At 51.0% G+C, this 13247-nt stretch overlaps 3 protein-coding genes across 3 annotated transcripts; 2 read left to right on the top strand and 1 right to left on the bottom strand.

Annotated features, from left to right (window-relative positions):
• Positions 1 to 412: 412 nt before the first annotated feature.
• Positions 413 to 4341, top strand: FOXG_00136 (uncharacterized protein). The gene is made up of 2 exons (XM_018376255.1): positions 413 to 2559; positions 2610 to 4341. The coding sequence occupies exons 1-2, from the start codon at positions 1300 to 1302 to the stop codon at positions 3762 to 3764; spliced, it is 2415 nt and encodes an 804-aa protein (XP_018231795.1). The 5' UTR covers positions 413 to 1299; the 3' UTR covers positions 3765 to 4341.
• A 599-nt stretch (positions 4342 to 4940) lies between these two features.
• Positions 4941 to 8190, bottom strand: FOXG_00135 (uncharacterized protein). The gene is made up of 2 exons (XM_018376254.1): positions 7375 to 8190; positions 4941 to 7323 (listed from the first exon to the last, which is right to left on the bottom strand). The coding sequence occupies exons 1-2, from the start codon at positions 7535 to 7537 to the stop codon at positions 5654 to 5656; spliced, it is 1833 nt and encodes a 610-aa protein (XP_018231794.1). The 5' UTR covers positions 7538 to 8190; the 3' UTR covers positions 4941 to 5653.
• A 1582-nt stretch (positions 8191 to 9772) lies between these two features.
• On the top strand, positions 9773 to 13214 carry FOXG_00134 (uncharacterized protein). The gene is made up of 2 exons (XM_018376253.1): positions 9773 to 9952; positions 10004 to 13214. Exons 1-2 carry the CDS (start codon positions 9839 to 9841, stop codon positions 13028 to 13030), a joined length of 3141 nt encoding a protein of 1046 aa, XP_018231793.1. The 5' UTR covers positions 9773 to 9838; the 3' UTR covers positions 13031 to 13214.
• Positions 13215 to 13247: the final 33 nt, after the last annotated feature.

Below are 13247 nucleotides of genomic sequence, written 5' to 3'. Positions count from 1 at the left end.
GCATAAATACCCGTGACACAGGAGAGAAAAAGGCAATCTTTGTATCCGAGCCTTGCAACAAACATTCAATTCTCGCTTCTCAAAACAACCCCCGTTCGGCTCATCCCATATCCATGGATCTTGCCCCCCATCTCATAAGCCATGCCTAGGCACTAATACATCTCCACTACCTACACTACCTAAACCTGTATATACCCCGTGCACTTTCACCCATCATCAACCAATCCCCCTCCAAATCTTGACCCGGATCAGGAAAACAAAAAGAGGGCGTCCGGCTGGTATTTTTCTGGCATCAAATACACCCCCGGCATGGCTTATGCTGAAACAAGGAACCCCCCTTCCCCTACCTAACCCACGGGGTTTCCCGGAGACCTTTAGTGATCTCCCCCCCCCCCCCCCCCCTGTCTATGTCCCCGAATGCTAAATGCGGGCAGCCACTTTAGGTTTTCTAAGTTGACCGAGGGCCTAGTTTCCCTCCCCTAGAGGTAAGTACGGAGGACCTGTTGTCGAGTTTCATCATTTATCATGTTAACCTCGAGTATCTCACATTCGACCAAACAATGACCACATTCCCTCCACAACAAATCGTTCGATCTTATACCGCTCATTCTCACTCATGACTCTGCTTCGCCGCAACCTAGCTAACCCTTGCCTAGGCCTCCTCTCTAGGTACTTGCAAGTTGCCTCGTCCATCTCAGCTGCTGTTGTCCTGTCCCTGCCCGCCGCACCCTTGCCAGCATGACGCCTCACTTGTACTCGACATAGATCACAATTCATAGTCATTCCATAATACAATAATATACGATACCCGCTCCTCGAGTTCAATTCAGCCCCCGTCCCATCAATCTCGACACTACCAGCCGTTTGACGCCGAAACAAGGCCCCAACCACAGCTTACCGCACTATTTTGCCCTAGTCCAACACGATCTGCAGCCCACTCCCACTGTTAAACGGACTGCCTGTCCCCTCGCCGTCGCTCTAAACTGGACCGCCCCCTCCCATCCCTCCATCGTCCATCTTGCGGCGTCCAAATCAGAGACATTTCCGCCTCCTGTCTCTTTTATCAAAAGCAAGCAATCGCCAATCTGCTAGACCGTCAGCGCGCCTCTAGCACGCGAGCGACTCAGAATCCAAGTCAGAGCCATAGCCCAAGTCTCTCTGGCCTCTTCAGCCCCCTTTTTCGAGCTTGCCCGTATGCAGAAGCCGTCTGCTCTGCCTCGACTCGCTAGCACGGCCGTACTGTAGAAAAGCTTCGGCTTTCCCCTTCGCTCCGTCGCGGAGCTGGACCCTGGCCTCACGATGCGCCGCTCCGCTCTTAATAAGTCCAAGAGCCGCCTACGAGACAACCCCCCGCCGGCCACAAATACAACAGCCTCCATTGCCGATTCATCTGTGAACGTTGTTGGGGCTCTCTTGCGGGATGAGGGTCTCCAACCTGAGCATCATCAACTTGCGGACTCACTCACTACCAGCGACGCCTCTTATAATAGCTCCAACGCCTACGCTCATTCACAACCTCATGGTGGCCAGCAGCAATATAATTCACCTCTCCTACCCAGCACAGAGGAATCATACAACATCCCTGAATTCACGGCCGATTCGCCTATGACAGATGCGATCCCCGTCGAAGACAATACCATCTCCGCTACCAAGACACCTACTTTCGCGATAGTGACTGACGGCTCTTCTACTGCAATCGCCACCGAGTTCTCAGACCAGAACAATTACGACCAATTCTCCTCTAACACCTACATCAAGACCTACAATTCCGAGTCTGAACCCCCGGAGTCCGAGTCCGACCCAGATCAAGAGCATCAGGACGGTATTGATCTTGATTTGGACACTTCCACCCACCCACCTTTCTTGGACGACTATTGGACACCTCCCACATATCTCGACCTGGACTCTGACCACATACCCCCTTACCACAACGTGGATTATGATATTGATATGAGCGACAGCGAAGGTGGCGCTCCTCTCGACGACGCATTCGACGAACTTGAACACTTCACGGACGACCAATCTATTCTATCTGAGGGTGACAATGATGAATCATCCCCTATCAATAACTCAACCAACTATCTTTCGCAAGCCGCCTTCCATCCGCCCACCATAGTTGACAACGACCTAATCATGAATCCTGTTCCGCCTCCTGCGCCATGGGGTGCTGTCTTGACCGAAGACGCAGCTACGTTGGAGGATAATGCGCCTCCTTTGCCGGCAGGGCTCCTGGGCCTGCCACTACTTAGCAACCCCAACCCGACTATGCTTGGGTCTGAAAATCTGTGCCTGGTTGACTTTTTGAGACACTGGGCATTCCATGCTCGTTCTTCCTCCTGTCCATCCGCCTCGCGGGTGAACGCACCCTGTCCAGAAGACATTCGCCGTCAAGCAAATACACACATCCGCGATGTTCAGTACAAGGACCTTCACGGCGATGACTATGACATACAAGGCTTGGATTGGGCATCTATGAACACTACCAGGGAGTATGCGCGGCAAATACGATGTGCCACTTTCAGGAATTATGTCAACAAGCAAGGTTCAGACAGATGGAGTGTAAGTACCAGTTGCCTTTGATTGAGTCTTCTCAGCTGACCTCAAGGTAGCCTCACATGGCTGACGTAGCTATCCCCCCGACTCAAAACTTTATGAGATTCAAGAGATTCCTTATCCGCCAAGATGTCTACCTAGCTCATTTTCAACTACGGAGCGTCCTAGCATGCCCCTCAAGATCGCAGGTCTACTATCCTGGCAGGAGAGGAATCAACCGAATCAACACTGTCACAGGAAAGGTAGAGCTCGTACTTGACAACAGTCATATACATGGTCTGGGAGCTCTCATCTCTGCCCTTGATGCAAACCACGGAGCCATGTTTGCAGGAACTTGCAATGGTGAATACTATCTCAAAAGCCTGGATTCTGAAGACAAGAGAGACTTTGCAGAAGGTGTCATTACTTCAAATATGGGAGGTATCACCAATCACGTCCAGATCTACCAACCCCGGCGATCTTCGGCTCCTGTGGCTGCCATTGCCAGTAACGACGAGGGATTCCGCGTTCTAGACCTTTCTACACAGCAGTTCTTGATGCAGAGCAGGTATCGATTCCCACTCAACTGTTCGCGCATCTCACCTGATGGCCGCTTGAGAGTCATGGTCGGTGATGACTTCAAGGTACTTATTACCGACGCCGATACCGGCGAGATTCAACAGGAACTGTCCGGACACCGCGACTATGGTTTTGCCTGCGATTGGTCCGATGATGGTTGGACAGTAGCCACCGGTTTCCAGGACAAGGGCGTCAAGGTCTGGGATGCTCGCCGTTGGTGTGACGCGCGGGGTGTCAGTACACCTCTGTGCACTATCAGATCCGATATGGCTGGTGTGAGAAATCTGCGCTTCTCTCCCGTCGGTAGTGGCGAGAGAGTACTCGTTGCTGCCGAGGACGCTGATATTGTCAACATCATTAATGCTCAGACTTTTGGCAAGAAGCAGACAGTCGATTTCTTCGGTGAGATCGGCGGCGTTGCATTTACCAACGGCGGACATGAACTCAATGTCTTGGCGAGTGACCGTCATCGTGGCGGCCTTCTCCAGCTTGAACGATGTGGCCGTACCGCTGAGCCCTATTTCTCTAGTTCCTGGCAACGTTATCTCGATGCTGACACTGATGAATGGCGCTATCAAGCCGATGAGATTACACGCCGCGGTGAATGCTATCGTCGAGTTCCAGTTTCGAGGGATGCCTTGCCGATCTTCTAAAACATTTCTCGATGGCTTACGTTCGAATCAGATACACAAAGCATCTTCGTTTGATTCACAAATTATCTTTATACTTGCTTGACCTCGCTGGTCACTCTCCTTCATTCGAAGCATCTTTCTCCTTAGCATTATACCCCTTTTGTTTTGGCTTATCATATTATGATCTGTTGAGAAATTACCATTGGCCATTCACAACATGTCACTTCTATATAGGCGGCGATGGTTTGGTTGAGGGCACAAACTACACAGACCCTCACTACAGAGCTATTCATCATGGGTTTCGTTCATCATTTTCTTATTTTATCACCGACATCATTATCCTGGGGGCTCAGGGCTGAGCCCGGTCACTTTGTTTGGGAGACTATAGATATCAGGACATGGGCGACGGGATCTTCATTTTTGGGACAAATGAGTGAAGTATAAGTCAGCTGTATATCTATGTAGTTTGCAAAGATGATATTGAATGATTACCTACCCGATATGGACATCACTATCTGCATGTTCTCTATTCCCTTGATGGTTACACGCCGCATCTATTTCAGTTACAATATCAGTTAACATACAAGGCATGTTCCACATGCTCAGTCAGATCTGAGACATACATGAATTTCGTAAAGCATCGGTGATTACCGATACAGGTACAGTCTCCGAGACACGCGAGTCTCATCGTCATTCCAGATATACCGTGTCTCATCTACTCCTTGACCGCTAGAATGCTGGTGAAAATTCGAAGTGTGCCAACTTGAACGCTGTGCTAGAACTACGATAGCTTCACAACAGACTTTTTGATGTATCTATTAGACTATTTTACGTTGACGTGGCCAAGTGTCACGTCCATTTTACTTGTTGTTGCTCACATGTTCTTATTATTATAGGTCTCTGCTAAAAATGCAAAGCCGATTGGGGTGTAGGACCGATATCTTGCTCGTTTGTGTATCAAGCACGGTTGTGATATAACGTTGATCGTTTTGATAAGATCCTGCGGTTCCAGCTCTTCGAGCTTATCATCGATATGATCATAAAGCCGCTTACTCTCTTATTCTAGGAGCTCTAAGCGGTTAAAGGGCTGGATGTCTCATACATGCACCCGTCGCTGATATTATTGGCGCCTTAGTGACTGCTATGATACATACACCATGAGCCTGAAGAGGCCTTGCTTTTGATCATGATGTTTTAGGTAATTTGAAATGTAATTGCGTGGGGGTGTTGGTCATCAGTTGATACTAGGATGAGACGACTTAGGGAAGGATTGTTTATACGAGAGCTCACGACATAGCACAATGGCGACTGAAGATATACTAGTGAATTACAGCATTATGAAGCAGAGGCTGAATGACAACCCGGCTATAGTATAGATCATACATACAGATCATCTCTCTCCCAAGAAAAGGCTTTCGCTTACCCCGTCGCTCAAGAGCCGTAAAGACGCGTCTACCGTAAAGAAGTGCTGCCGCAAATAACACATATGGAAAGATGACATAGTAACAAGAGCTCACATGTCGTTTGAACAGTGGAAGAAAAACAGGATTCATCAAGAAGGTCGTCCTCAACTGCCCGGCCAGATTCGTTTCCCTCAATCTATTGCGCCCATGCACGCGCGCAACGATGCATTGCCCCCTGAGGCGGATGTCTGGAGTTGGCCTGAGAGAGAGAAGACCGTCGGCTTTCGGACTCCATTCCCGAAGGCTCTTGTTGGATGTCAATGATGTGAATCACCGCATGGACGGTGGCGAGAAAAAGAGAAGAGGGTTGCACGAGGAAGAAAGAAGAAGTGAATGGCCGGGCGGTGTTGGTCATGATTATGTACAACATTCAGCATGCTCCGAGGGTTGAATCGTACAGGGGACGCTTGGGCACGCTGCAATCAGAACTGGAGTCTCCAGAACTGCTTAGTAGCCAGTGAAAGAAGAGGCGCAACCCCAGCTTCGCTCACAGTTGCAAGAACCAGGCTCCTTCCAGAGATCATCTTCGAAGGAGAAGAAGACGGTCTTGTCACCACAGCTCTCACGGATGGACTTGATAGCCTTGGCCTGCTCAGACTTGCCAGGGCAGGCAACACCGTTGCAGTTACCGCTTGAGGGCCAACCACACTCCAGGTTGATGACATCGTTGCCCTTGCAGATACCACGGAGGATCTCAAGTTGACCAGCGACGAACTCACCAGCCATGTCAGGGGTGGTGTTGGGGTTGAAGTAAGGGTGGATGTTGGCACCGGTGACATCAACAATATCGCAGATAGCACCCTGAACATCCTCACGCTCCCAGATGTCGAGGGTCTCGGCGATGGTGTAAGGACCGGTGTAACCAGAGCACTTCTCCTTGACGACAGTGACGAGCTCCTTGAGCTGCTGGGGAGAACAGAATTTGTTCATAATAGCCTCGTTACCAACGGTGAAGAGCTTGACCTGATCCCACTGAGCCCACTCGGCGTAGGCGTCGACCTGAGCCTTGATCTCGGGGGTTTCGTAAGTGCAGCCAGAGGCCTTGACGAAAACACCAACGATCATGTCAATGCCGTGCTTCTTACAGGCGGGAGCAACAGTCTCGAGGGTATCGCAGTCAGTAGAGTAAGATCGGATGATCTGGAAACCAGCCTGCTTGAGGGCAGCAATGTCCTTGTCAACCTGGTCGGCACCCTTGCATTTGCCGGTAGAGGCGACGTAGGGGGTGTAGGTAATACCGTAGTGGTCGTTTCCACCCTTCAGGTTGCCGGGGCTGGAAGGCTTCTTGGGGGCCTTGGGCTTGGGAGCCTCGGAGGGCTTCTCATAGACGGGCTTGGTGGAAGCAGGAGTCTCGGGGACAGAGTAAACAGGCGCCTTGGAAGTCTCGGGGACCTTGCTGGGAACCTCATAAACAGGCTTGGTAGGCTGCTCCTGCTTGGTGACCTCGGGCTGGGGCTTGGGAGCCTCGTAGACAGGCTTGGTCTCCTTGGGAGGCTGGGGCTTGGGGGCCTCGGGAGCCTTGGTGGTGGCGGGAACACCAGACTGAGAGTAAGGGCAGACGTAGACGTAGTCGGTCTCGGTGACAGTAACAACCTGCTCGGGAGCGGTGTAAGTACCAGGAGCGTAGCTGGTAGGGACAGGGTAGACGATGACGGTCTCCTCCTCGCAGGTCTTGGTGATAGGAGCAATGGTGTAAGTGCCAGCAGATGGGCAGACGTAGGTGGTGGTCTCAATGACACTGGTAACGACACCCTCGTGCTCGGTCTCCTTGGCGTAAGGGCAAGTGACGGTGGTTGCAGTCTCAACGATGGTAGTGACACCTCCCATGGTGTGGGTTCCAGCAGGGACCTTGGTGGTCTCGCCAACGCAGACGGTGGTGGACTCAGTCACGGTCATGGTGGTGGCAGGGAAAGTGTAAGTGCCGGGAGTAGGGCACTTGTACTCCTCCGGAGTCGGGACGGGGATGACCGGGACGACCTTGGTGGTGGTGGGAGCAACGGGCTTGGGAGCCTCATAGGTAGGAACCTCATGAACGGTGGTGGGCTTGGGCTTGACGGCCTCATGAGTGGTGACAGCCTCCTTGGTGGGCTTGGGGGCAGAAGGAGGGTTGGGGACAACTGAAACAGCGATTAGCGTTTATCCTACAGAATACTGATATGTTGACATACGAGTGGGCTCGCCATAGTAGGTAGTCCAGATGGTGGTGCAGGTAGGAACGCAGACCTCTCCACCACGTCGGAACATCTCATGAGCCCGGCGGTGGTGAGGGTAAGCGGCCTGAGCACCAGTGGCCATGGCCGCAACGGCGGCAGCAGCAAGTCCTCCCTTCATATTGAAAAAAGCTCCGAAAATTCAAGTACTGTACGTAAATGCAAGAGTTTGTAGTTGGCGTAGGAAACGAATGCCCGCTAAAAGAGTGAAGCGGTTAATGGAACAGAGGAAAACGAGAGGACGAAAGCGAAAATTAACGAGATGCTCTCTAGATTCGCGAAGGATGGAACCGTGAGGGAAAGGAAAAGCAGAGAAGGAGGAGGAGGAGAGCGGCATATTATGAGCAGATCGACTGTTATTGCCTCTACCTGCAACCTTGTCTGTTTTGCCTTGGCTGCAGTGCCCAGAGGGTCATGGCATTGACAAAGGATGGCCCTAGTCGAGAATAGCGGTTTAGATGGTACCTGACATGATGCACGATAGCGGCGTTTGAAGGCCAAAACTCAGGTACCCGTCTGTCCCTGGCCTGTCCTCATGTGCCCTGTACCTCATGAAATGAGCTGGGGTGCTAGTCGCCCAGTCCCAAACGCGGACCATTGTTGGTGCAATATGTCTATCATTGCCTTGACAGCGCTAGAAACCCCAGCATTTGGCCGGGGTTATGGACGAAAAGGAGAAGGCTGTGGAGCACGGGGCACGATGCAATCTCGTGGGCTCAACCAGCCCAAGGGGCATTTGCTCACGTTGCCGATGCCATGCCTCTCCCAAATAAGGTGGTTTAGGGGGGGGTCGAGTGTTCGAGACCAATCAGCTAGCTAAGCGGTCAAGGTTGCCTCTGTTGCGAGAACCTGTGGTGAATAAGAAGCGATATTAGTCCAAGGACGAGGCTTCTCTGACCGTTGGTTGGTCACTTGACTATTCACAAGGGGAATCGAGATGAGTTGACCTCGATTGAGATGCGCGATTGATGTGAACCCCGCGCGGGAGATGAGCTTTCAAGTTGCGCATCATGCTTAGAATAGCCTTCAGCATCTTCAAAAGTAGAGTTGCCTCCAAGTGCAGCGCCCCGGTTATCGCGGTATCTTGCTTCAAAAAAAAAAAATTCCATCTATACAACGATCCTCATATCATGCCAATTCTTGACTCTGTTCGCCTTTCGAAATTCGAATCAGTCGGTTCATCGGCGAGTGGGGTCAAGAGATTGTTCCTGCATCTGCCATGGCCCCCCAATTTACCCTAGCGGAGGTGGCTTCGCGCTTGTGGACCCAGGGGTTTCCGTTCAAGCGTTCTATTTGTTTTAGTGACACTCAGCGAGTCGCCTTGTCGCCGTGTCGTCACTTTCTCTGAGCCTTTGGCGTAATTAACAGCTGTCTCTTATTGGAAACGGGGCCAGAAGTTCCTGTCTCAAAGCCCCCCTCGGCACAACAGACATCTTGCAGCCTCCATATGCGGGGAATTAATAGATATAGTAATCCGAGAAAGCCGGGGCAAAAGCTTGTCAGTCGGCGGTCGGGTCCTCGCTGGTCGAAACAGCTAGGCTTAATATCGGAACCTCAATCTTATAATTGCACTTCGTATTCACCGTCACATCGCACGGCAGTTCGTCTTGCCGGAGATGCTCTAGCCTTTCCAGCTTTTGATGGGCTGTACTCTGCGATGAAGCGTCAGGTGGCATAAAGTCAATAGACAGTGAATTGACTGATATTCTCGTGTTTTGATTTGATCTGCTCATATGTATGAAAGACTCTGGATCAATAGCAGCCCCTGTATAGGATTTGCAATGTCAATCCATCGGAATCATCTCTTGCTCAAATGAAGTGAATCTCGCGCGCTTCTTGGCTCCAAGCCGTCGTTATTTAGGCTATGCTCGGCAGCCAGGCAGAGCAGGGTGCCCTTCCAATTAGAGAAGGTCTTTATCTCGAGACATCTCTCAGAATGGAACTACTCGCCATTAGCTAGTTCCGGGGTGAATTGATTGTCGACTTGGATTATTGCCAATAATAGCAGCGAATTCAATGCCTTCTAAATCGAGCCCCTTTTGCTGCTAGGTTTCCGTGAAACTTTCGGCGAGACGGGGAGCACCAACGTATCTACACAGATGCAACATTTCGGTGATGGTTTTATTTAGGTATTCATAATGAGTAATTGTATAAGTCTAAGTTAAGGTACTAAGGTCAGGTTGTAGTCAATACCTTCTTTACCTTAGGTTATCGAGAAATCCATTCCATGGGTTCCGTGTTGGCTCCTGCCCAAATGAATAGCTAAGAGACTTCAGTTAAAGTGGAAAGCGCCATATCATGTGACCTCGCGATTGTGAAAGTTGCCAACACGCAATAGTAAAATTTTCAGCCTCGCGTCGGCTTCAAAATTTTGAGTTATAATACCTTGCTTGATACAGGGTATTTGTGATATACTGCAAAAATGTTACGGTCCGCAGGTCGTCCGTACATTTGCTGTAGATGTCTTCCGAACTGCCCTAATGGATTACGATCTTCATTTTCTACGCCTTTGCAGTCCTCGACTGGACGTCATAACGTTTGTTCATCTCACACGATGTCAAACATGTCATGGACTAACAAATCTTAGTACGCTACCTCAACCAAGAACCGCCTTCAGGGTGCCTTTGGAAAGACGAACATTCCCACATCTCTTCCCAAAACTTTCCCTGCAGTAGACAAGAGGCCAATTCGGCAAAGATTGCAAGAATGGGTTGCTATCAACGACCCTGATAGGGAGGTAACCCCAATTGTCCCAGACCTTACATTTTGGTACACTGTCACCAACAGTAACACACGTCCTCAATCTACTGGCTCATCTGAATTGGATAATTTCAAGTCTGATCCAGTGAGTATGGTGGGCCCAGATGAGAACTACACTGAGGAGGATGCTGAAGTTGCCATTGTTGGGCACAAGTCCCACGCTCCCGGCGATCTTGTTGAAATGAAGCAGCCTGGCTCCCGGACACCCTTATTTGCTATATACTTGGGGTTCTTTGGCCAACGGTATCACTTTTATACCAATACTGGAAGATGGGTTATCAGCATGGGTTTCTCCGCGCTCTTCTCTGTGTCTAAGTTCGCCGCCGCCAAGGAGCTGCAGCCCATTCTTTCTCTGATTCCTCTTAATGCCACGGCGGACGAGTACGAAGAATTGCGCAAACGAGACAAGGGCCCCGGGCGAGACGTCGGTGCCCATCTGATCAACAAAATGAAGACATTCATGTTGGAAGCGGACGAGGCCTTCCAGACAAGCCTTAACAGTTTAGACAGGGCAAGATCACTGGTCTCAGATGGGAGAAAGACCAAATATTTGAGTCTGTTCGAGCTTGCCGACTTGTTGTTACCCAATTCACTCAAAAAGGGCACCCAGTTTCCTCCTGCTGCTTTATACGCAGTTCACACAGCGCTCTTACGAAACGACTTTATCTTTCGGCCGTTAAGCCCTTCGGCTGACTGCCATCGAAAGGACCATCTTTTCGAGATTTTCCCGTATCAGGATTTCATGATGATCAACCGGGTGACTCTCATGATCCGCGAGTATATTCACCTAATGGCAAAGACGTCAGGAAATATGACGTCTTCTGATATGTCGGAAACGGCATTTGGTACTTTCATTCTGAAGGCAAGACAAATCGTTCTTGCCAACAGAGAGAAGCGCTCGTGGACACCTTACGGAATCCTTGCTCCTACTAAAGGAGTCACTCTTGAAACCGGTGAATGGTCCAGGAAGCACATAGAATTCATCCGCTTTCTTGAGTGGTGGGCAAGCTACGACTTGTTCGAGGATTCCTCACACTTCCACGCTGATGGCTCTCTCATTCTGCGAGCTCTGGATCTATATGAAGGTGCTGATCTGAATCAGTCTTGCGCATGGACCTTCCTACAAGAGCTGGGGATAATCCCGCCATGGGAAATACCATCCCGCTATAAAGTCCGTTTCCCTGAAGTCAAGATTCAGAGTGGAGGCGGCCTCATTCGAGAGACTCCAGTTAGTATCGAGGACTCAACTCGACCAGACGTGGCGGAGGATGCCAGACGAGACTGGGCCGACGCCCCCGTCTTCTGTATCGACGCCCCTTCTACAATACTCATTGATGATGGTGTCTCTTTAGAACGAACAGACAAACCTGACGAATTCTGGATTCACGTGCATACAGCCGATCCAGCATCTGGTATTCGACCCAACTCTGAGCTGGGCAGGTTTCTCGAGCTGATACCTGAGAATATCTACCTTCCTGGCCACTTTCAGGCCATGCTTCCAAACGATCTGGGTCTGGACAATTCAGGAGACTACAAGTCTGGAAGTTTGGTTGAACAATACTCGCTTGCCGATGGTCGACCAGCTCTGACCTTTAGTGCCAGGCTTAGCGAGAACGGAGATCTGCTGGACTACAGGATCGAGCCAGGTACTTTGCACAATGTCAAGTACTTGGATCCAAGAGATGTTGCTGAGTTTTGTAACGAGCCTCCACCCCCTCCAGTATCTGACCAGACTCTTGTTGTTGGCCAGCCACCTAACAAGTTGGACGTGACATCAAACCGCCCCTTGATGTCAGCTAAGGAGTTAGATGAAAGGAGTAAAGAGGACCTTTTGATCCTTCACCGTCTGTCTCAGGCTCTCAGGAAAAGGCGTCTGGAGAAGGGGGCCTGGCCTGTTTTCTTGCCAGGCGCTTCCGTTACTGTGGCTTTCGAAGACGTCCCCATGGAGCAAGCAGAAGGAACCAAGGTCCTGCCAGCTGACCCATACATCAAGGTCGGCTACGATGCATTCAACGGTGCCTCTGTGGTGAGTAACACAATGGTGCTTGCCGGTGAGATTGCTGCTCGATGGAGCTCTGACCGTAAAATTCCACTACCATACCGACGGGACGCCCATTCGCAGAAGAACAAGACCAAACTTCTCGAATACGCCACGAAAGAGCTCTACCCTCTGCTCGAGAAGGGCATCGCTCCTTCAGGGGCGCAACGCCAGGAGCTGACACGCTTGACTGGTGGCATCGAGATGTCGACAGAACCCGGCCCTTATTTCATGCTCGGTCTGGACATGTATACCAAAGCCACTTCTCCTCTTCGCCGCTTCTCTGACCTCATTGTCCACTGGCAAATTCACGCAGCATTGGCACATGAGCGGCAGGTGAACCGCAGGCTAGACCCCAAGACTGATGATCTGAATAACATATTGCCGTTCACGGAGGAGACACTCCCCAACACGCTCTCACTGTTGCGTATGCGCGAGAGAATGGCCCGGACTGTGTCTCGCGGCAGCCAAGAGTGGATGCTCATGGCGGTCGTGCGGGCCTGGCAGTTTGAAGGGACAGCACCGAAGCGCATGAGTTTCACAGTTGATGCTCGTTGGAAGCAAGGCGTGTCCGGTCGGGTAGACCTATTCGATATGTCGGCCCTCTTATCCACCGACGGTATCGATGGCCTCGTGCTCCTCAAGGATATCAAGGTGGGCGACAAGTTCGACGTTGAGCTGGCAAATATCAACGTTCACACTCGCAGCATGTTTGTCAAAGCGCTCAAGTACTATCCAAACACCCGGGCAGAACTACATGACGTTAGCCAGCCGGCACTCTCCCCGGACGCCCCGTCCCTGGCCCCGGCCTCGTGAGCTGCGCCGCTGGGTCTTCTTTGGTCTTCTCGAAGCAAGACTTTGTTGGGGTGGAAAGAAACACTAAGTTTGAGCGTCACCGCCTTGACGGCGAAGCCATGGCTTGCAGCATCGTGAGTGAGATTGGCGGTGTTTATGTCTCACATCTCGTTTCTCTGTCCCCATGCTCCAACGTCTCTCCGCCCTTTTTCTCAATGGGCTCTGAGAAATGAGGCAA

The sequence above is a fragment of the Fusarium oxysporum genome, chromosome 1 (assembly GCF_000149955.1).
Source record: "Fusarium oxysporum f. sp. lycopersici 4287 chromosome 1, whole genome shotgun sequence".
NCBI classification, from domain to species: Eukaryota; Fungi; Ascomycota; class Sordariomycetes; order Hypocreales; family Nectriaceae; genus Fusarium; species Fusarium oxysporum.
The sequence above is the reverse complement of the archived record's forward strand: the minus strand, read 5'-3'. Positions and strand labels throughout refer to the sequence as shown.

Bases quoted from the DNA above. Each gene is read 5' to 3' on its own strand.
- FOXG_00136 (XM_018376255.1), top strand. From the start codon at position 1,300: ATGCGCCGCTCCGCTCTTAATAAGTCCAAGAGCCGCCTACGAGACAAC. The intron at 2,560-2,609 runs GTAAGTACCAGT...ACCTCAAGGTAG, and splicing joins AAGGTTCAGACAGATGGAGT to CCTCACATGGCTGACGTAGC.
- FOXG_00135 (XM_018376254.1), bottom strand. From the start codon at position 7,537: ATGAAGGGAGGACTTGCTGCTGCCGCCGTTGCGGCCATGGCCACTGGT. The intron at 7,324-7,374 runs GTATGTCAACAT...TCGCTGTTTCAG, and splicing joins CTACTATGGCGAGCCCACTC to TTGTCCCCAACCCTCCTTCT.
- FOXG_00134 (XM_018376253.1), top strand. From the start codon at position 9,839: ATGTTACGGTCCGCAGGTCGTCCGTACATTTGCTGTAGATGTCTTCCG. The intron at 9,953-10,003 runs GTTTGTTCATCT...AACAAATCTTAG, and splicing joins CCTCGACTGGACGTCATAAC to TACGCTACCTCAACCAAGAA.